The 24,189-nt window shown below is 43.0% G+C and overlaps 1 protein-coding gene across 5 annotated transcripts in view; it reads right to left on the bottom strand.

The window, feature by feature from the left end:
- The window catches only part of PJA2 (praja ring finger ubiquitin ligase 2), a 94,419-nt gene extending 73,602 nt beyond the window's left edge, over window positions 1-20,817 (bottom strand). For 2 of the 5 annotated variants that reach the window (XM_060235620.1, XM_060235621.1), the window contains exons 1-2: window positions 20,583-20,817; window positions 657-770 (exon numbers count right to left, since the gene is read on the bottom strand). In XM_060235620.1, the coding sequence (XP_060091603.1) occupies window positions 657-702 (46 nt within the window). In that variant the 5' untranslated portion in view covers window positions 703-770; window positions 20,583-20,817. Of the gene's footprint in view, window positions 1-656; window positions 771-20,582 lie in introns of those variants that run through there. The other 3 variants (XM_060235618.1, XM_060235622.1, XM_060235619.1) reach the window with 3 other exon arrangements.
- Between the last annotated feature and the right edge of the window lie 3,372 nt (window positions 20,818-24,189).

The raw sequence follows: 24,189 nt of genomic DNA, 5'->3' as shown, positions 1-24,189 counted from the left end.
ATACAGCATACTACTTCCCCATATCCCACTCAAGAAACATGAATATGAAAAATATTCATTTTATTTTGACCATGATTTGATTTCACCAGTGACTGCATGTCTTGTTCAATATAATTTTTGCTTTACTATTAACAACTTGAGATAAAATGGTTACAACCCATCACACATTAGTATAGGGTATAATATCAATGATATGTTGTGTTTTGACTGTCAGGAAAATGTGATGGCTGAAGCTAGCCCTCCTTGTATGAAAATTAATGGATCCATCCCACATAAATGAACTGAGAATTGCTGCCCTATAAAAGACTGACCATCTTCAGACAATGTCCAAAACATGGATTGCCAGTCTGGAATATGTAACTTGCTATGAGGTTTTAATTGGGTGAGTATGGTTGGCAGTAACCACTGCTGCTTAATTCAGGCAACATCGCAAACTATTGTTACAGCAATCCAGAAAGTGAGAGGAAAGTGACATAGGCTAGAAGAGCAAGGAAACAGTAAGTACATTCCCAACACAGCTTGGTCCACACATCTGAACAAGGATAATGGGATGACCCTCAGAAATTTATTTGTAAACAAGTTTATGAGAACTGTTTTTTCTTCCAGTTCTTCCAAACCTATTCTAACCAATGGTCTACATATGTCACAATACCTACTGCAATTCAGCAGAGTCCTGTTAGAAAAGACTTCAATCTGATCCATATTCTCTCAGCTTTTGTCCTGCCATCTCTTCAGTCCATATGATCTTTCATTTTATTTGTCCATGAAACCTGTGATAGCAATTACATGACTTTAATTAGGATTATTAAAAAGAAATGCAAAGTTTGACCATACTATTTCAGCAGCCCACATATATGTTTCAGCTCCATAAGAAAGCTGTACATGTTTAGTTATTAGGTTTGCTCATTTGTTTCCTCTGTGGCTACGGACTTCCAAAGAAGTCTAGGATATGCAATTCTATGCAAAAAGACTGTCAGTTTTTGCATTATTTTTGTAAAGGACAGTCAAAATACAACAAACTCCCCCCCCCCCAAAGTAATAAATCTAGCTGAATTTCCTACAGAATTTTTATTGAAACTTTCAGAATGATATATTCTCCCAATTCCATGGTTTAAAAAGAATGCAGTAATTTTTTCAGTAAAAATTTTCTTTCAAGCACTGGCTGCTTTTACATACCAGAACATAACAGAAATATTAGAGAGAAAATGTATTGTGATTTCAATGAAACAAGTACATTAGAAGCTATCAGACCAACACTACCACACTATTACAACCACATACATAAACTATTACACATCATTTTGTTGCATTTCAAATTTCATAGAAGTTCATATCATCAAGGATTAAAATTAAAACCAATACTATTCACATAATTACCAAGCAACATTAAGCAATATAGGATTTTATTCTCAGAATTCTAATATTAATCAGCCAACCAAGATCCATGTATGTTGATCCCCACCCCCACATTAGGGCTCTATGACTTTGGCCAGGAAATCTGATATACAGACTGATGATGGCTTGTATATTAGCAGAATCAGAAATCTAATGCTGCAGTGCAGCCCAACAAAAAAAAAAAAAGTTGCCTGCTGGATAAGCAAGTATTCAAAAAGACAAACACACTACAAGATATTTTATTTCCTAGATCTAAAGGATATACACATTGGCTAGTAATGTGAGACAGTGGCACTATCCACCTATATCTTTTATTTTAATTTATTGAATTTCTACCCCACCCTTCCTGTATGCAGTCTTATTTGGTCTGTCTGTCCTAAGTATCATGAATTCCCTATGTTGGAGGCCTGACTAAGACTAGAAATTCTGCTAACATACATGCCACCATGCCATATAACAGATTTAATGGCCAAGGTCATGGAGCATCTATGGGGGGGGGTGTTAAAGGATTCATAGAACACAGATCTAGGCTGGTGATAAATGTATTATGTCAGCTGCTGCACTGCACAGAATGTTTTTTTTCCCCAGGCACGGAATCCTTCAAAGAATGGAATAATTAAGCTGAGGAAATGCTCATTTTCTTACCAGTCTATGCCAACAGTTTTACAGATAAAATTACAGTAAAAGCTGTTATCTGGAACTTGGTTATCCGGGACACTTAGCTGCAACAGCCAAGAGGGCTTTTCAAGCAAGCACACATCCCATCCCCACCTCATTATGCCTCTGGCTATTGTTGAGCTTCTAACAGCTGCATCAGAAGATGTGATCTGTAGATGCCTTCTTCCCCCACAGTTTGCCTCTAGTAATTGAAAACAAGCTCTGCTGGTTCTCATTAGGGGTGTGCATTTGGTTCGGCGGAACCGAAGAAACCTCCGAATACCCCCATTCTGAAGTATACAGTGTCATATACTTCCGAATCCAGTTTACAGGCATTATACAGGAGCTGTATATGGTTCCTGTATACTTCCAAATCAATATTCGGACGTATTCGAAAGGCAATGTAAAAGGGGGTAAAGGAGCTTCTGCAGCCTCAGGGGAGCTGCTTGCCTCCTTTCCCAACTTTGGAAGCCTTTCCCTGTCTCTCCCATAGCCTCCCTGGGATCTTTCTGTCACGTTTTGGTTTTTTTAAATTACCTCTGGTTGGTGTGAGGGGGTTGGTGTGTGGGCTGTGTAGGGTGGGTCACTTTCATGTTTTTATAGAGTTACTTTTGGAGTCTGAGGATGCTTTCAGTTTGGCTAGGGCCACTAAATAGGCTGCCCCGCTAATAAGAGTGTTTTTAGGGATTGCTTTTTTTGAAATTTAAGAAAAAATTAATCCAGTTTAGGGCTTTATCTTCTTTCAAAATTCAACTAGGCCAGATAGGGGCAATTTAAAAAGATTTAAGTTTCTCATAAAAGGCAGCGTGACTACTAGGCCACATCAGGCTCCCTTTTAAAGAAACTAGGGTTGCAGTGCGTCTTGCTTTCAGCCACTGAAAGCCGGTGCATCCTTAGATTTCCATAGGGTAAACCACGGCTAATCTCTAGTTATAGGGGACACCTGATTTCTAGTTTGCAAAGAAATCCGGTTTGTCCCAGAATCTTGTTAGGAGAGGTTTAACTAGGAGGATATAACAAGGATTGCCTTCATCTCAAGGTAGCCTTTTAAAAACTGTAGCCAGGTAGAGGCAGGATCACCTAGTTTCCTAAACTTTACCAGACTGCAACTACCCCAACCCAAAGGACAGGTTAGGGACCAAAAAAACAAAACAAAGAAGTTTTGGTGGGAGGGTTTTTAAAAAGAAGTCAGGGCACTTGTTGGTTCAGGGTACAGTGTAGTGAGTTAGGTTTGTAAAAAAGCCGGTCAGCTTGGGCATCTGTACACCTCCAAAGTCTGGAAGCATTTCCAACTTATGGAAGATCCACGCTATGCACAGTGCCAGCTGTGCAGGGCCCAGATCAGTCGTGGGCGGGACCCTGCCCAACTGATTCTGGGGGGAATGCAGAACCACCTGCGGAAGCACCACCAGGCGGTGCTTCTTAAGAGGGAGAAGCAGGCTGGTGCTGGGGTGCCAGGCGGCCAACACCACCCAGCCAGGAGGTCCGTCCCCCTGTGACTACCTCCAGAGCTCTCCAGGAGAGTTCCGTGACAGGGCAGGGATGCTAGCCATCTCTGCCTGAGAAGTTTGGTGGGGGTGGCACCTGTGTGCCAAGAGGGGGAATCAGCTACAGCAGGAGGATGATCGCCTGGAACCTTGCCAGGTCGGTTGCCCATGGGCTTCCATTTTCAGTGGTTGAGAATCCTGGGGTGCTAGGGTTGCTCAAGTACCTGCCGCCCTGGTACAAAGTTCCTGTTAGAACTACCATTAGCAGGACCATTGTGCCATCTGTTTTCAGGGTGACCAGATCTGTGGTGAAGGCGCATTTGTCCTGTGCTGCCGGGGGGACTGTTCATTTCACCTCAGATATCTGGAGCTCCCAACATGCGTTCGAGGGGTATCTCTCCCTGACTGCGCATTGGTGGCAACCCAGTGAGCTGTAGAGTGAGGGTGGCAGTAGGGGCAGGCAGGGTCAAGGTCGCCAGGCCGGCTATCGCTGAGCCTTGCTGCACGCCAAAGCAGTCGAAGAGCCACACACGGCGGACACTCTCAGAGTCAACCTCTCATAGCAGTTAGAGGGCTGGTAGGCAGCAGGGACGTCGCCACGGGCTTCGTGGTGGCTGACGGTGGCTCCAACATCAAGGTGGGTGTCCAGCGTCAGAGCCTAAAATGCCTTGTGTGGCCCACCTTCTCCGCCTCGTGGTTAAGGACGCATTGAGCCAGACGAAATGCCAGATCGTTGGTATCTAGCCACGACCCATGGGTACCAACTTCTGCTCCAGAAGTGTCGGCATATCATGGGTCACTTCTCACACAGCAATACGGACTTGTATCTGCTGCGTGAGAAACAGACTCTCCCCATGTTGTTTGGGGCAGGGCTGGAGAGCTGGCATCTGGGTTTGCTGCATGCCAGGGCACTGCTTGATCGGTGATGTCAGCACATGCCGTGCCATGCTGGAGCACATGGTGGGGCAGAGAGCAGCCCTGGATGCCTTTGTCTCTGAGACGACGATCTTTTGGGATGAGAACTGTCTCACCCAAGAGGATTGGGAGGTCATTTCTCAGACTGTGGAGATACTTGGGCCTTTCAAGACCCACACAGAAATGTTCTCGTCTGATACAGCGAGTAGGGGGTGTGCATTCGGTTTGGCCGAACCGCATAGACCACCGAATCACCCCTGATTCAGAAGTATACGGCACCGTATACTTCCGATTCTATTTTCAGGCCATTAAATGGGAGCCATATATGGCTTCCCATATACTTCCGTATAGATATACGGAAGTATACGGAAGTCAATGGAAAAGGCGGGAAAGGAGCTTCTGCAGCCTCAGGGGAGCTGCTTGCTTCCTTTCCTGCTTTTGGAAGCCTTTTCCCGCCTCTCCTATAGCCTCCCTGGGATTGCGGGGGAGGGGGAGAAGAGCCCCAGCAGCCAATCCAAAGCATGCTTTTGCAAAATGCATTGCAAATGCATGCTTTGAAGGGCTTTTGTGTAGCTGATGGCTGGGCTAATCCCTCAGCCATCAGCTACATTGTTGTTCTTTTGTTTACTTGGTATCCAAGTAAACAGTGTTCTGTGGCCAATCACAGAGCAGTGTTATTTTTTGAAACTGCTCTGTGTAGGGTCAGAGAGTCTGCCTGGCTGGACTCCATTCCATTGCTGTTTTGTGAGAGAGAGATTGTGCTGCGATGGCCCTTGGCCTCAGCTACTGCTGCTCTCTCTCAGCCTTTCCTGACCTGCCTTGAGAAGAGAAGACGTCTAAGGTAAGACAGTCTTGTGGTTCTTGTTTTTATTTTAGTTACTAAAAGGACTTTTTAAGACTCAGAGTCCCTTTACTTATCCAGATTTGGGTGGGTGAGTACTGGGTAGCTTATTTGGGGTTAGGGGGTTCTGCTGGGGGTGGGGGTCTGGGGTGGGGTGGGGGGTTTGCCAATTTATCTTACTTTAGTGAGAGGACTTTTAAAAGTGCAGTGTCCTTTTACTTTTCTGATTTGGGTGGCTTGGATTTCTTGGGGTTAGAGTGAAGGGGGTTTTTTGGGGGGGAGGGGTTGGTAAAGTTCCTGTATTGTTAAAAGTTAAGTTTTTTACTGTTTTAAAAGGATACTGTGTTTGATTTGTTGCTGCTGTGTTGTGCTGTTGTTGTTCCTTTTCTCTTCTGGTTCTTGGGGGGGGTGCTGTTTGGCCTAATTTTCATTGTTTAAAAGGCCACTTTTTTAACAGTTGAGTTTCTTGGCCTTCTCCTGTTGTTCCTTTTCCTGGTTCTGGCTTTGAGGGGGGAAGCTGGCACCTGGGTGAGAGACCCAGAACCAGCAGCCTTGTTGTGCTTGGCCAGCTCTCCCCATGTTGTTTGGGGCAGGGCTGGAGAGCTGGCATCTGGGTTTGCTGCAGCCAGGTCTGCAGAGCAGACCTTGAGCAGATTGTGTTTTGTGTGGCAGTGACGTTGGCAACTGGGTTTATATTGGTTACAGGGCTGCAGGGTTCATAGAGTAGATAGATGGATGTAGTGCATTTGGGTCCTATAGAGATTATCTGATGTGAAGTTAGGTTTGGCTTTGGGTGCCCCAGGAATTGGACCCCCTTGTCCAATTTTTTTTGGTCTTGTGGGTTTTGTGTGGGACAGTGCCCTGAAGCTGCACAGCAGTTTGTGGGGCTCTCCTCAAAACCTCCTGTTCCCCAGAGCCACTTTTCCCACGACAATAACAGTGAGGAAGTGGCTCTAATTGGTTTTTTCTCACTATTGGGAGTAGTGTTCCTTTTGGGGTGCCCACTGATGGGTGCAGTCTTTTTGGGCCAGGGGGGTTTCATGCTGGGGAGTCCCCTGAAGCTGCCCTGCAGTTTTGGGGCCTCTCCCTCAAACCCCCCTCTGGTCAGAGCCACTTTCCTTACAGCAATTATAGTGGAGGAAGTGGCTAATTGGGCTTTCACCATCATTGGTGGCAATGGGCCTTTTGGGGTGCCCAAAGACAGGGACCCCCTGGCCCAATCTTTTTGGGACTTGGGGGTTTTATAGGGGAGAGTTCCTTGCAGTTTTGGGGCTCTCCCTCAAACCCCCTGCCCCCCCAGTAGCCTCTAATTATACCCTACGTTGCCATTGATTTCAATGGCCCGTAGGGTATAATGGTAGGATAGGGGCACTTTCTTTGGGGGCTCTCCCTCAAACCCCCTCCCCTTTGAGGTGGCTTCCAATATACCCTATTTTGCCATTGATTTCAATGACCCATAGGATATAATGGGGCCATATATTCGGAAATAGCCGTATATCTCCTGTATATACGGCTATTCTGAGTACCCGTATTCAGAAATATACGGTGTTCTGAATATTTTGGCCCTGTATATTTCCGAATCCAATTAATTCCAACTATTTTTTTTGCACACTTCTAGTTCTCATATCTGCCTGCTGCATAGGATGGCTCAGGGCAAATGGAAAGGGTCCCACTGTCTGTGGGGGTTACCACCATCCAATGATGTAGGGGCTGGTTGCTGCAGATTTCTCTAGATAGTGGACAATGCACAACAATAAACTTGACTAACTGGCAACCTGCAACCCCCTTCTTCACATATGCCAGATAACAAAGCATTTACTCAGGGCTTTTTTTGTAGCAGGAATTCCTTTGCATATTAGGCCACACACACACTGATGTAGCCAATCCTCCAAGAGCTTACAGAGCTCTTCTTACAGGGCCTACTGTAAGAGGATTGGCTATATCAGGGATGTGTGGCCTAATATGCAAATGAGTTCCCTGCTACAAAAAAGCCTTGCATTTACTCTATTTAGACTCACTTTACTGAACCTAAGATATTGGAGCTGACCACTAGAACATTCAATCTCTGCCCATCTTGATAGAGGATCAGCAGTTGGTGGTGAACCCTGGTCATGATCTGAGGCCTAGTGCATCCTAGAGGGCAGGGAGAAGCCTGCCAAGGAGTAGATTCAGGGGCCTACATCTCCCAGGATTCCTTCTGTCTCTTTGATTAGGTAGCAGAGTTTTGGAGAGAAAACTAGCCCAGAGTGGTGGAACCTGGCAGGGAATCAATAAAAGGCTTAGTTAAAAAGAGAATCTGTTCTCTCTGGAGAGGTTGCAGACAGAGGAGTGCTCTCTGGAAAAGCTGCAGCAGGAAGGCTCCCTCAGTATAAGGAGGTGGTGAATTTTTGGCCATAGATGAAGGGAACATATAGTCATGTTAGGGCTGTTTATTTATTTGCACCAACCTTTACTGTTTCTTTATTCACTGTATACTAAATGTTTTACTACTCACTTGTTGTTCTAGAGCACTTATATTAAACTTCTTGTTAAATTGCCTGGGTCACGTCTCTTCAGTCATGGTTAAAAGGTTTTGCTAAAAAGGAAAATACAGGGGTGGTTGGACGCTCTAGGCCCTCCCATACAGACCTTCACCAGAGTGGTATCAGCCAGTAGAAGGCCTTTCCTGGTCCGCTGCTGTGTGACCACCCTTTGCTAGTTCGGTTTGTTAATAGGTGCAGCCAGGGCTTTTTTTTTTTTGTAGCAGGAACTCCTTTGCATATTAGGCCACACACCCCTGATGTAGCAAACACTCCTAGAATTTACAGTAGGCCCTGTACTAAGAAGCCCTGTAAGCTCTTGAAGGATTGGCTACATCACAGGTGTGTGGCCTAATATTTTATTTATTTATTTATTTGGTGACTTCTATCCCGCCCTTCCCATAAGTGGCTCATATGCAAAGGAGTTCCTGCTACAAAAAAAGCCCTGGATACAACATGCACTGAAGTCTGAAGTCATGGGTCCTTGCATCCAAACTTTCATATGGATGCCTTGCAATCAACTTTTTGTTTTCAGCTCTTCTGTAGGGGAAAGTGACTTGAGTGTTAACAGCTGTCCTTCAGCTTCAAATGCATCTTTACCCTTCTAGACCAGTACTAAGACACTAAGCTTGGACAGCACCTGCACTCTCAATTGATTATCTCTGCTGTGATCGAGAAGACAGACTCCATGTTCCTCATCCTTAGATCTTTCTGAAGCTGCTATCACTGTTGATCACGACCAGTGTTCCCTCTAAGCTGAGTTAGTGTGAGCTAGCTCAGTTTTTTAGCCCCTGGCTCACACATTTTTGTCTTAGCTCAGGAGAAATGTCTGCAGAGCAAACTAATTTATGCAGTAGCTCACAACTATAATGCCAGTAGCTCACAAGGCAGAATTTTTGCTCACAAGACTCCACAGCTTAGAGGGAATGTTGATCATGACATACTGGAAACATGGCATAAGAACTGCTCCTGTGTGGTACTTCTCATTCACCCATTGGAACTTTGTATCTACCTATGTAGATTGATCAGTGTTTACATAAGAGGTCAAGATTGTCATATGATGGCATCAAACTTGTACAATACTTAGTTCTCAGACTCCTTCCAAATGACAATCTTGTTACTTATTGTCATCACAATACAACACAACACCAGAAGCAAGTACACAAAGGGAAGCAGACATCCATATATTTGAGTTACTAGTGGGCAGTGAAGCTTCACTTTGTAATGTTCTACTCCTCAATACAGCACTTTTATGCCTGCTGCCATATGAGCTGTTTACAGGGAAAGGACAGCAATTGTGTGTTTACCGTCCAACCAATGATACTTTCCCTGTGTCCTGGCATGCAATATAGCACGGTGCTATTTTTAAGAGGCAATATTCTTCCTGTGTTGCTGTAGACTTTTTCAATCTTAGTAATCCACAGAGGAATATATGACTTTCCCAGCTAATCACCACAATTAATATAACAGATTCAAGGGCTGTGTTCCAATAATGGTGAAGTAACCAACTCAAGGAGCCTTTCTTCAGTTCAAGAGGTTTGTTCAACTGGTGGAAGGGTCTGCTATGAAATGAACAGAACTTTTGGATCCAACTTTGGGCTACCAATCAGATCCTTATTTAGGGGTCCCCTTCATTAAAGCCAAATCTGAAACAATTACCAGCAGGATGTGGCCAAGGATGAATAGGGACTCCTATTATTGACATGCTGTCTGGTAATGAAGATTGCATCAGTAAATCTCTTATGGCAAGGCAGCCACACAGTTCATCTTATTATAACAACTATGTTGCTTTATACATCACCAAATGAAACTGTCAACATCCAAGCAGCATGAAGGGAGATCTATGAAGGGCAGGGTAGGATCCAGAAAACAGTTTTCCAACCTGCACAGGACATGATTAAGTCTATGAACTCCTACTTAATCTGTTCCTGAATCTTCTGCTCCACTGAGAAGTTACAGCAGAACTCAGCAGATATTTGGGGGAATTCGTTCTACAATAATTCTCCCCAGGGGTTGTTTTGTAGAAAAATAGATGGTGGAGCTCATCCAGGATTGTTATGCAGCTGCACCTACTATTTAATGGACAAGGCGGGAAGAAGGAGGTGGAACTCTCAGAAAGGTTCAGGAGCTGTGCTCCTATGAGCTCCCACTGAATCCGAGGCCTGATCCTTTCCCCCCATTCTCCCCTCCCCATGGGCAACTCTCCCAATAAACCATACCTAGGCAGCAAAACCAATTAAAAACAATATAACAGAAAACTTTCCACATATTTCAAGTGCTCCTTCAGTCTCTTAAGTGATGCCCTTGCACAGGGTTGTTAATCTCTGATAGCCTGTATAGCAGTGCGCCTCGCGGTCTCACTGGATCACTTCTACATGCGGCTTATGGCTACCCCAGCCCCTCTTCAGTCTCAGTTCTTCCTCCTGTATTTTACCTCACGGCTATGGAACTCAAGGGGTGGGTGTAATATGGATTTCTCACTACAAGTTTCTTCGGGGTTTTTGTTTTGCTTTCAGATGGATATAAACTTAGTTTGTAGGGGACCACAGCAGCTTTGATAGCTTTCCCAATATACTGGCATCAGAGAACTTTAAAGTAAACCACAGAAATTTATTAACGTACACACACCGTCTTTAACTGGGGAATGGGAAACATATACATGGGCTATATTGTATCTCAAGCAGTTAACAGTTTCTTCGTAGTTCAGGCTTTATAATATTTAGATCACTTAGGTCTCTCAGGTTTCACAGATCATATAGCTTTCACTCTCCAACACTATTCTAGGTTGGCCTCTTGGGTATAATGTGCCAAATCCCTTAAGTCGACAGGTGTCTCTTCTCCCAGCCCTTTGGACTTCTAGACCCACATCTTTCCCTCAACCACCTCTTTAGTTTTTAAGAGAAGTGTCTCTGTGTCTGTGACCTCTCAGGTCTTTTACTGTGACTCTTCTCTAGTCACACACAGCCCCATGGTTGTCTAAACAGAGTGAACAGTGAGCTTTGCTTCTCTCGAAGACTCTCCTCAGCTCCTGTCTCAGCTCCTTCTCAGACCAACTGCTCTCTTCAGCGGTCTCCCTCAGACTCTGTCTGTCACTAACTGCCCTCAGCCGTTAGCTGTCAATCACCTCTGAGAGTTCCGAGCACTCTGGTCCCCACCCTCAGATCACCTGACGCAGACTCTATGCATCCTTAGTTTTCTTGTTAACCCGTTCATTACCGTCACAGCCTGCTAGTCAACAACACAACTAAGACACAACTATGTGTTCTCTTTCTCTACTATAACAATAAAAATAAGTTAGACTGTGGTCAGTGAACAGACCATTGGCTAATTTGTAGTAAATAACTTAGTTGAATTTTTGCAAAAAATGTAGAGAAGGGGGATCTTCATCAGATCCAGCAAGGCATGTAAGGAAAACTGTGTATTCAAGATCACAACACAGATTTGTTGTAGCTCTAAATTTATTTTATTTTATTTCATTTACATCCCGCCCTCCCCGCCGAAGCAGGCTCAGGGATCTTGAATATGCAATTCTGCATCATTTATACATTCATTGTTCATGAATCCTGCATTAGACTCTTGCTTTGCAGATTTAGCACCCAGTGATAGATCTTATGAATTGTAATTAAAGAGGATTAGACCTCAAAAGATATACTTCTGCTTTACTGAATTTATGATGACTTAACTATGTTTTCACCAAGTTCTCTATTCTGACTAGAACACTGCCTGCAGTCATTAATTTCCTTTTGTTCAAGACACAAATTTACATTATTCCCATGGGACCAAAAAGTCTCCACAATTCTGTGTAGAAGGTTGCCACTAAAATTTTATTTTTCATTTCCCTGACCAACATTTGTCAATTTCCCTGACCATCATTCAAATATAACCACAAGTGAAAAAACTAATAGGTCCTGTTGCATTAATGCAAGGATTTGGCTTAATGAAATGTTCCACTCTACAACTACACAAGTCTCAACTGCAAAAATATTTGTCAAAGTAAGAGATTTAATATCAGCTCCTTTCAACATCAACTGCAGCAACATTTGTTTTACAATTGCACCAAAAATTACACCAAGATACAAACTTCAATTCAAGTAAACTGTGAATGCTAACAAGTAGAAACTTTCCAAAGCTGGGAAAGTTTCACTTTCACTTTCTGGTTCCAGAAAGTGTAATGAGCAGCTCAGCAACAAGAAAGGAGGTAGAGTTTCTGCAATGTAGAGAAGCAGACAACCCTCATTTGCAACCTTTATGCATGGGAGAAGTCAGGAAAGAGGAAAACTTGCATATCTTTATACGTAAGTTAAATGCAGTACTAGCAGGTAGGGATGAAAACAGTTAGATGTTTAAAGTTTGTATACTGCTAAACATTTAAACTAGCCTTGCTTTGTAAATGCTACAGGCAGACCTTGGAAATCATGCAGGGACAGAGCTAAACAAACACATTAGGTTGGTTGCTGGGGTGGAGTTGAGAAAAAGGTGGAGCTGGGAAAGGGCATCATTAAGTTTTACTTGTATTCTGCTACTTCTCCATTCCAGTTACTACAAGAACAGATCATGCTCTTGCAGAGCAAGTCAAAAATATATTCTAATCACAATTTCCCTGACCTTCCCTGATTTCAGACCAATATCCCTTTCCCTGACCAATTTCAATTTCCCTGACTTTCCAGAAAGTGGCAACCCTGCTGTATCAGGCAGAATGCTCAGTTGTGGAGATCTAATCGTATTAAAATTGTATTCCTTGTTTTGATAAATTATAATTCATAATAATTTTGGGTCACAATAGCCTTTTCTAGGTCTGTGGCTGTTTTAACTTTTTGTGATCTCTCGCCTTGTATTGTAACCTCCAGGTGGAGCCTGAAGATCTCCTGGGATCACAACTGAACTCCAGATCTCTCTTCCCATCCTAGAAAAAATAATTGCTTTGGAGGGTGGACTCTATGGCATTATATTCAGCTGATGGCTCTCCCTTTACTGACTCCGTTTACTAGTTGCCAGCAACAGCCTCTGGCTAGCAGCTTCCCCAGTGGCTCAATCCTTGTCTGTCCTGGGGCAAGGCTGAGGGGAAGATGGATGGAGTGACAGGAAAGAGGCAGCTTCTCTCTGAATTAGAGAGCAGAGCAGCTTACAATCTCCTATAACTTCTCTTATATTTGTATAATGATAGTAGGATCTAATGCTGATAAGTCACAAACTATATTGACTTACCTCAACAGCCTTTTAAACTGCCACTACCATGCTTGATAGAACTTGGCCACTTGATGCTCACTTTGTTTAGTTTCTTTTCTTTGCTGCAAAACCAATTGCTTCTGTCATAGAAGTTCTCAGACAATTTCATGTCAATTGTTAACACAAGTGAACCAGATGACATTTTACACTCCATGAGTGAATCTTGCATTGCAGATTTTATGCAACTAGCAGGCTTACTGCTAGGGAACTCTGTTTCTTCTGCACTGGCACTGTCAAGAACAATGATATCCCTATCATGTCACACAACATTCTCAAACTACCTAGTGCAGCAAAACTTGTGTGGAAATTGTGTGCTTCCTGTTGTAACAGTTTATGATGCCCACCTAGCTGAAGAAACTTTGAACAGATAATGCAAGGCGTGCAAGACTGAGTTCAGGTCCAATTTCACTACATGCAATCCTGTTTTAAAGACCCATTCACCATGTGAAGACTACACATTCCAAGGCCAATCAATGTGTTTTATTCTCCTTTCCAGTCAGGGTTGGTTTTCATTTCTTCTATGGGGGGGGGGGGGGGGCAGGGGCAGGAAAAAGTGATTTACATTTGGTCCAGCCATAGATACCTGTAGTTATTTCTGTAGTAACACACATTGCTTTTGTTTTTCCAAGACTACATTTTTGGGATATTCAGCTGAGAACATTCACTTGAATAATGCATTGTTGTTGCAACAGTTAAATGACATCTTCTTTATCACTAGCCGCAAAGTCCATGGGTTTTTTAAAAATTACAGACATACTGGTTTATGTAGCAGATAATTTTCTGCATTCTTCAATACACTGAATGTTTTTTTCCAGTGTTTTCAGAGCTTTTCTCTTCCCCCTCTGTACTTTTACTACCTGACCTTTGCCTGGTTTTGAGCCAAAACACACTGGAAAGGAGTGCTGATTTGATCAAATGTTCAGTTTCTTCTGGTATAATCAGACCTCAGATTCAGTGGGAGCTCACAGGAGCACAGCTCCTGCACCATTCTGAGAGTTGCACCTCCTTGTCCATTGAATAGTATGTGCAGCTGCATAACAATCCCTGGATGAGCTCCACCACCTATTTTTCTACAATATGATCCCTGGGTATAAGTCTTTGAACATGAGAGTGCTGGCTTTAAACTCCATATTACTTGGTTTAAAAGTTTTGTGGCAGTTTACAATAACCATTGCATTTGTCTCTAGCAACTGATAATAGCCATGGAATTCAGAATTAAGTTTGACATCCAGCCATTGAATATTAAAAACTATTCCACTGAAAGCCATCTTCAAACCATAGTTCCCAATGCAACCTTCCTAAGAAGCACTTGCCTGTGTGCTGGGAAACAGAAAGCCTCTGGAGCTGGAACACTGTGTTCAAGAGTGTGTAATTAACAGATCCGCAGCAAGGAAGAAGATGGAGCTTCAATGCTTCCATTTCTGCACTCTAGCAAAAGTAAACAAGCAAATCTGCAAGCTTTATTTGGGAGGGCTCAAAGAAGAAGTGAGAGCCTGTGCTATGTGAACTTCAGCAGTAGTAGCAGCAGAAAAATCCCATTTGCAAACTTTACTTTACATAGTGCCCAATGGATACGGTTGCCTACTTCTAGGTGGTAGTTGGAGATCTCCTACGATTTCAACTGATCTCCAGGTAACAGAGACTATTCCCCATGGAGAAAATGACTGCTTTAGAAGGTGGACTCTATGGCATTATACCTCACAGGAGTTCTTCCCCTCCCCAAACCCCACACTCTGCAGACTCCACACCAAAAATCTTCAGCAATTGTTCAACCTGCAGCTGGCAATCCTAAATATATAAAGTGTTTGTTCTCTGTGAAATCCAGCAGCAGCAAAATTCATTTTAAAGCATTCCATTTAATTCATCTTGAGGTTCAACAGAGGCAAAAGCTCCATCTCTCGCCTACCATTCCCTTCACAGCTCCAACACATGGCGCTGTATGCGGTCTGCCTACTTGGTGTAGAAGGAAAGCTCTTTCTGGTGGGAAACAGGGTTCCCACTTTCTGGAAAGTTAGGGAAATGGAAATAGATCAGAGAAAGTGGTCAAAAGTCAAGGAAAATATTACTGACATTCTTCTAAAATGCTGCTACAAGAGCACAGTATACTCTTGTGGCAGCTGGGAGTAGAGAAGAGGCAGAATACAAGTATAGAATAATAATGTGAACATATTCCATAATTTGATTATATGTTTTTGAAAATGTTTATTGGCTGATGATGGTTAATAATACAACATAATAAAATGAACATGTATGCAATAACATTATTATATGGAGAAGCTGGCTGGTTTCTTGCAATTTTTTGTATTCAGACAAACTAGAATCAATTTCAGGTGATTTGAAGATGAGAGTGTTTTGACAGGTAAGCAAATAGTGCATTATTTCTTCTAGCCAGCTATAAAATCCAATCATATCACAATAGTACTCTCAACAATAAATCTGAGACTGGTTCAGAAATCAGATAAGAACATAAGAGAAGCCATGTTGGATCAGGCCAATGACCCATCCAGTTCAACACTCTGTCACACAGTGGCCAAAAAACCCCCAAGTGCCATCAGGAAGTCCATCAGTGGGGCCAGGACACTAGAAGTCCTCACACTGTCACCCTTCCCAAGCACCAAGTATACAAAGCATCACTTGCTTTAGACAGAGAGTTTCAACAATACGGTGTGGCTAACAGCCACTGATGGACCTCTGCTCCATATGTTTATTCAATTCCCTCTTGAAGCTTGCTATGCCTATAGCCACCACCACCTCTTGTGGCAGTGAATTCCACATGTTAATAACCCTTTGGGTGAAGAACAACTTCCTTTTATCTGTTCTAACTTGACTGCTCAACAATTTCATTGAGTGCCCACGAGTTCTTGTATCGTGGGAAAGGGAGAAAAGTACTTCTTTCTCCACCTTCTCTATCCTATGCATAATCTTGTAAACCTCTATCATGTCACCCCTCAGTTGACGTTTCTCCAAGCTAAAGAGCCCCAAGTGTTTTAACCTTTCTTCATAGGGAAAGTGTTTCAACCCTTTAATCATTCTTGTTGCCCTTTTCTGCACTTTTCCCAATGCTATATTTTTTGAGGTGTGGTGACTAGAATTGTACACAGTACTCCAAATGAGGCCACACTATCTATTTATACAGGGGCATTATGATACTGGCTGGTTTTCAATTCCCTTCCTAATAATTCCCAGCATAGCGCATTGGCCTTTTTTACTGCAGTTGCACATTGTCTTGACATTTTCAGTGAATTATCTACCACGACCCCAAGATCTCTCTCTCTTGGTCAGTCTCCTCTAGTTCACACCCCATCAACTTGTATTCACAGTTAGGATTTTTGGCCCCAATGTGCATTACCTTGCACTTGGCCATGTTGAACCTTATTTGTCATCTTATACTACAGAACTATATTAATATGAAGAAAACTATTTTAAAGTGGAACTTTTTAAACAGTAATTTAGATACTTTATATTGTTTTACACAGAGGCCACTTCCACACAAAAATGCATAATTTCTGTCAACAAACATTAGATGTTCAGTTTACATAAAGATGACAATAAAAATAGTAACAGAAAAAAGTATCAAACTAATTTTTCATGGTGTTCAAAAAAGAAATAATTTCCAATGCACTGAGCAGAGTGAATGTTGGGACACAAGAAGGATTAGAACTGGGGGTGGGGGATCTGGAAGAGCCTAGTTCAGACCCTGTCCTCCTGAGACAGGAAACAAAGGCTGAGAGACAGCTTAGCTATTAGGCTTATAGGGGATCCAGTATTTACTTACAAGGATGATATCTCCTAGAAGTGCTATATATACAAAAAGTAGCTAATTTGTATGGAAGTGTAAGATAACCCCCCCTTGGGGGAAAAACTCATCTTGAGATGATTAAATATTTATTGAGGTATTTGTGGATTCTCCAGTAAATCAATTATTTTCACTACTAGGAATCAATTGCTTTCGTTTGATTTTGGAGTAAAAATAATAACCTTAATTGAGGTTGCCTATGTCCTTATAAAGTTGATATTTCCAGAACCTTGCATTACATTTTTGGAATACGTGGCCTAGCCCACCAAAGTAACATTTATGTCAGATTTGCCCTCATCAAGAATGAGTCTGACACCCTTGTCTAGGGTATGCTCCAGAGATTATCTAAAGGCTCGGTGGAGATAGAGTAACATCCAGATTCTGATAGTAGACAGAAGCAGTTTCATTATGAGCAGCTGGTATGGATGCGTGTGTAAGAAGTGCTCTCAAGTTCCAGCTGACTTATAGTGACCCTAGCAAGGGGCTTCCAAGGCAAATGAGAAACAGAGGTGGTTTCTATGCCTCGCTATGAATTTGGGCAGATCATGAGAGGGAAGGCAAGAAGAAATGGCTCATGCCAATCACCACTTTGCCAAGAAATAGCTCTTGTGCTTGGCTCTTGTGCCAATCACCACTTTGAGCTCATGAAGGAATTTTCCTCAGGCTAGATTGGCCCAGGGATCCTAGAGTCCCCCCCCCCTCCTCTAGGCATAAGCAGGGGTCACTTGGGGAGGAGGGAGTAGCAGTGAATTTTCTGCTCTGTGCAGAAGGTTAGACTAGATGACCCTTGGGGATCCTTCCAGCTCTGTTAACTGCGCATTTGAAGCAACTCTTCAGGATTACAAAAAAAATTCCATTAACAATGGAATTGTCTCAAGAGTTATCTGAGGTTTTACAATGTTAATTTCACATCTAAAAAATGGGCCCTAGATCAGAAAAGGATAAAATGCTGAAATAAGATTTTGTTAGTCTTTCAGGAGTCATAAACCTAGGCATTTGTAGTTTAGCTGCTTCATAGATTATGGGGATAAATGAGTATTTAAATAAATTGTTTTCTGGTCAGCATTTCTGCAATCTTTATCAATGCAAGTTTTGACTAAGGAATGATGCACAAACTATATAAGTAGCCAAGTGTGATTTGTTTGCTCATCTAAGGCCTCTGAAAACCAATGTTATATAAAATACCAAAAACAGACAATTGGTTCAGCAGAAGATCAACCCTGATCTTCACCATATTTACTTGGAAGTAAGTCTAAATGATTTTGTCTCAATTAAGTAAGGACTGGAGAACACTTTTTTCATTTCAGATTAGAATAAACTTTACCAAGCTGTATACTACAAACCAGCACAGCCAACTTTTAAGAAAGAGAAATGTATTTATTTATTTTATTTATTTATTTAGAATTTATATCCCGCCCTTCCCACGGGTGGCTCAGGGCAGCTTCAGTATGTTATATGTAACACTTCAGTATGTTATATGAACACTGCCAACTCTGCATTTAGTTCTTTAGGAGATATTATTTGGTAAAACAGTCAAGCTCACTAAATCTAAATCAAATTAGCATCAAATATACATAAACTCTCTGGTTTGTATCAAATATACATAAACGCTCTGGTTTGTATTTATGCAATGCACCCATACAAGCATTAAACTTGATTTTTCCCCCTCTGGTTCTCATTTGATAAAGGAAAAATAACATCAGTTGTAAGTGTTCTTTCTTCAGTGACATGCATCATAGATACAGTATTTTATACATGATGAACAAACTTTTATGTTAATGATACAATGATTTATGTAGGCTGCCTAAAGATGGGGAAAGGAAGAATGGAATAAATTTCTTGAAGCAGAGGAGAGCGCCAATATGGCCTTTTGATCCTTTCAAAACTTGAGTTTATAGAGCAATCAGCCATGATTATTTGTGACTGGTCAACAGCCAATGTAGCACAGAGAAAATAGTATTTTCTTCAAAAATGAAGTTGCTATGAACACCCCTGGATTAGTAACCCTACATAACTGTCCTGAGCAGAAAGGCAAGAAAAAAGTCAACGAACAAAGTTTGAGACCAGTGGCACCTTTAAGACGACAAAATTTTATCCAAGTTATGTGCAAGCACACTTCTTCAGAAGTGTGTCCGAAGAACCGCGCTTGCACTCAAAAGCTTATACTTTGAATAAAAATGTGTTGGTCTTAAATGTGCCACTGGACTCAAACTTTGTTCTGCTGCTTGAGACCAATACAGCTACCAACCCAAATCTATCAACATATTAATGATACATTCAACATGAATATGTGGATGTTTTATTAAATATTTTATGTATACAAAAACTCATGAAAGACAGAGACTGGGGGCACCATACTGTGTGTATTCATCAGATATGCTTTAGAAGAACAATTTAATTTACAATCTCAGGCATATTACAAGTCCTATTTTATATATTCAAAAGAGAGGGTTGCTTTAATAGACTCACAATGTCCATGCAACCGTCATAGGCCAAAGCTCTTACAAAGTTCTCAATGAGTGACAGATCTCCTTATATCTCTCTCCTGTCCTTCCATATCCAACACAGAGACTGAATCAACAGAAATCTCATGAGGCGGCCTGGCACTAGGGCCTCAGGTGCCCCAGGCTGGCACCTGCCCCCACCACCACACCCCCACCCATGGGGAGGGCAGGCACAGCGGTGTGGCAGGGGAGGACAGGCTCCACGCAAGCTATGCCTGTGCTCTCAGAAGCAATCTGAGACTGCTTTTCTTAGGTCAGTCTCGGAGTGCCTCCAAGAGAGCACTCACAGGCATTCTCTACCAAACTCGGCTTCCCTTGCAAAGGGAGCCGAGCTCAGAGGAGAAGGCAACCTGCTCAGCTGCTCTTACCTGAATGTGAGAGCAGCCAGGTGGGGCCAGGCACACTCTTCTCCTCCGAGCTCGGCTTCCCTTACAAGATGAAAGCAGCTGGACGGTGCGTCGATGGTGCTCTCCTCCGTGTCTGGCTTCCCTTGCAAGGGAAGCTGAACTCAGAGAAGGAGCTGCGCTTGGCTACTCTCGCCTTCAAGGTGAGAGCAGCCAGGCAGGGCACATTCTACTCCAAGGCAAGCTTTCCTTGCCAGGGAAATCAGGCTCGGAGGAGAGCACCGCTGATGCGCTGTGCAGCAGCACTCAGCTTCCTGGGTCTGAAACCCGGGTAGCTAAGAGCAGTGGGGCAGGGGGAGGCGGCGCCCAGTGGCGTTCCGTAGGCGAGGTGGCACCCCAGGCCGCCTCTTGCCTCATCTACTCCCACACGCCGGACATGTTCACGGGAACAAACATGCTCACATCCCTCTTCCTGTTCACAACTCCTTAACGTACCCTTCTGTCCTACTAACCCCTCCCCCTTTCCACCCATAGCAACTCCCCGTTCGCTCCCCCCCTTCCCTGCAGGAAAGAGGCATAAGCTTAGAAGTTTCACCACAGCCCCTCCCTCCCTCCCTCCCAACCTTCCCCTGCCAGCCTGGAGAGGCAGCTGTGAACCCCCCACCAAAGCCCCGGCCTGGGCAATAGGAATGAATCCCCACCGAGGGGCGGGAAGGGAAGGGAGAGATGCTGCTTGGAGCGGCCTGCTCCCCCACCCCCACCATAGGCCTCGGCGCAGAGAACAAGAGAGCCGATTGCCAGCCGGAGCGAAGGGCCGACCGCACTGGCCTGACAGTCTTCTCCAAGCCCACCCCGCATCCAGCCTTCCGCCACCCAAACGTCCGCACGCACCACTCACCCGCCTCCCCTAAGCCCAAAGGCCGACAGAACAGCAGCACCTGAGGCAGCCGACACACAGTCTTGGAACGGAAAGCTAGCCCAGCCAATCCCATCCTGCAGCCTTGACAGCGCTAACCAATCCTGCCCCGCACCAATGAAACAGAAACCAATCAATGGGAGAAGTAGGCAAAGATCGAATGCTCATGGGCTGGCCTTCTGAGAGGAGGGAGGGTTGCGGATGTCTGTCAGCAACACCCACACACACCTTCCATTTTCCGCCAGAGCGTCCCGCCCTGGCTCCCCCGCCCCTGTCTGGCAGCCCCACCCCCTCTCGGCCGCAGTTCGCCTTCTTCGCCGCAGTGCTGGTGCTGTAGCAGTATTGACCTAATTGGGTCTATCGAAAACCCACCGGTACCATCCCAAACGACCCAAGTGACAAGGATCCAAATACCCAGTTCAGCTGATCTTGCCTCTCAGAAGAAGAGTTGGTAATTGACAGTGACAAGAATACAAAGTGCTGTGGGAAACGGTGGAAGCTCCTACGTTGCAAAATGCAGGAAAGTTGAAATGTCGCATACACAATCTAGTCTGCACCCTTGCACCCCTGCATTTAAAACTGCTTTTCTGGTTTTCTCATGTGCATTTGAAACTGCCCTTCGTTTAAAAAAAAAAATCTAGTTTTTATTGATAACTTAGATTTTAGAAAAACCTAAAGAAACAAAATAGAAAAAGATTTTCCGATTGTATCTACAACAAATATGTTTGATCACAAAGTTTTACCTTGCTATATATGAAGCATAAAGAACTTTTTTGTATCCTAATATCTTAATAAATCCACAAATCATTATTATCTTTTTCCTGCAAAAAGTCTGTAAGCGATTTCCAGTCCATAATCAATTAATTGTTTTTCCTTAAGCAACACAGTTGCTGCAAGGTCCAACAACTTCTCCAACCATTCTATCATAGGTGTTCTCAGACACTTCCGTTTCAAAACTGCCTTCTGTTTTTCAGGCATTACATTAATAGTGGGAGAAGAAATGGAAAATACTTCAAAGGATATTCTGTCCAACAGCCATTGTAAAAGATCATTCCAGTGAGATAGGCTGTTGACCACCCTAGCAGCATCTAACTCACCACATACTAGATCAGCAGATCAAATATTAAATACAAAACATAACTTCAGCATGTATATAGCTGGGGGAGTATAGGGAAGATTTAGGGCTCACATCAAGGTTCACAGGTTGTTAGCTGTGATCCAAAAGCAATGTTCAACTTCCTCACGTGTGAGTCATGAGACTCCTTATAGCTGGGAAAGGAGCTTCTGGGCATCCCAGTTCCCAATGACACAAAAAAGGTCTTATTCTCAGGGGTGTGGGTGGTTAGAATTGCCAACTCTGGATTAGGAAATTCCTGAAGATTTGGGGTAGGCCTGCCAATCCCCAGGTGGGTATATAGCAACACAACAGAGAAACGTGGATATGTGGAGCAGGGTAAAGGTACAAAAACCTCCGCGAAAACCAGCTTCAACAGTAAAGAAATTTAAGTGTCATTTATAAAAATACTCATAACAAAACTAAACACATCAAAAGTGAAATAAATCACAATTTAAACAGAACACTGACCACACCAGAACTATGGGTACAGGTGTGGTCAGTGTTCTGTCACTTTAAATTGTGACTTATTTTACTTTTGGTATGCTTAGTTTTGTTATAAGTATTTTTGTAAATCACACTTAAATTTCTTTACTGTTGAAGCTGGTTTTCGCAGAGGTTTTTTTACCTTTACCCTAATCCCCAGGTGGGGGCAGGGGATCTCCTGTTGGAGACCCTTCTACCGCTTCAGGGTCATCAGAAAGTGTGTGTGTAGGGTGGGGTGGAAAGGTCTGCTGGGCACTCCATTATTCCCTATGAAGACCAATTCCTATAGGGTATAATAGAGAATTGATCCACAGGTATCTGGGGCTCTGGCTAAGCTGTTCTTTAAAGTAGAGGCACCAAATTTGCAGCATAGCATCCTGTGCCACCCTCCAAGTTTCAAAAAGATTGGACCAGGGGGTCCAATTCCATGAGCCCCAAAAGAAGGTGCCCCTATCCTTCATTATTTCCAGTGGAGGGAAGGCATCTAAAAGGTGTGCGGTCTGTTTAAATGTGATTGCCAGAACTCCCTTTGGAGTTCAGTTATGCTTGTCACAACCTTGCTCCTGGCTCTGCCCCAATATCTACTGGGTGTACCCCCAAAGTCCCCTGGCTCCACCCCCAAAATCACCAGATATTTCTTGAATTGGACTTGGCAACTATACTTTGGGGGTGGAGTCTGGGGAGGAGAGGGATCACAGTGGGGTATAATGCCATAAAGTTCACTTTCCAGAGCAGCCATATTCTCCAGGGAACTGATCTCTCATCTGGAGAGCAGTTGTAATTCTGCCAGAATACAGGGGCTTTGCTTTTCCTGACCAGTAGCACCTGGGGAGGCAGTGGATGCAACCTTTGCCCATTCCTTCCTGGACTTGCAGCACCCCCAAGCCTGCAGTGCTGAGGGGGAGGGCAAAAGGTAAATTAAGTTTAAACATGGGTCGCTTTAAAAAAATCAAGAACCAGTGGCTTAAAAAGGTAAAGATGAAGCTTAAGTGGGCAAAAGGGGGAGTGGCTGGATATGTTGAAGTAGGAGCATTCGCTGATACAGTATCCACAAAATTAGAACCAGAACTATCCCTTTTCAGCTATGCAAAATTGCCAAAATCATTAATTTCAAACACACCTGACATCAAGGCACAGCCCATAAAACATGCAACATTATGAATGTGGGTCCAAAGAAAAGTATTTGTAAAAATACTGGTATTTGCTAGAGTATTCTCTTATGTGGTAAGAAACCCATGATTCCTTTTTGGGAGAATGAAGAATCTGAGGGAATATCTAGTTCATAGTAACACTCATAAATGTGTTAGTCATCAAAGAGTTTTACCGGGCACTAATCCTCCCCAGGGACATTCTGCCTGTGGAAATAATAATTGTAAGTTAACATGCAGTATGAAATATATATATATATATATATATATATATATATATATATATATATATATAGTCTGCGCCATGAGGCTCTTAAATATATATATATATATATATATATATATATATATATATGAGGGAAAGAGATGATAGATAGATAGATAGATAGATAGATAGATAGATAGATAGATAGATAGATGATAGATAGATAGATAGATAGATAGATAGATAGATAGATAGATAGATAGATAGATAGATAGATAGATAGATAGACAGACTGAAGATTTTTACAGCATGTAACTCTAAATCATCCAGTGCCCTTATTAAAAACTTTATGTGGGAAAATCAACAAAGAATAGAAGAACACCTGTAGCAGTAATACTAAGTTAATACTAATTTTAAAAGTACAAGTGCCCCATCGACTAAATACTTTATCGAAAACAATCATAGACCCTTTGACTTTACCATTTGGGCTGTGCAAATATTAACTTGTGAAAAGGACAGTCTTCTACTGAAACAAATAAGCAGACTGAATTATGAGACTTTCTGTCCCTGACTCTTAAAGGGTTGTATTTGTTTCTGGCATTGCATCAGTTTTTGTAAAATAGATATTGTATCAGC

This window comes from Heteronotia binoei, chromosome 4 (genome assembly GCF_032191835.1).
Source record: "Heteronotia binoei isolate CCM8104 ecotype False Entrance Well chromosome 4, APGP_CSIRO_Hbin_v1, whole genome shotgun sequence".
Taxonomy (NCBI): domain Eukaryota; kingdom Metazoa; phylum Chordata; class Lepidosauria; order Squamata; family Gekkonidae; genus Heteronotia; species Heteronotia binoei.
The sequence above is the reverse complement of the archived record's forward strand: the minus strand, read 5'-3'. Positions and strand labels throughout refer to the sequence as shown.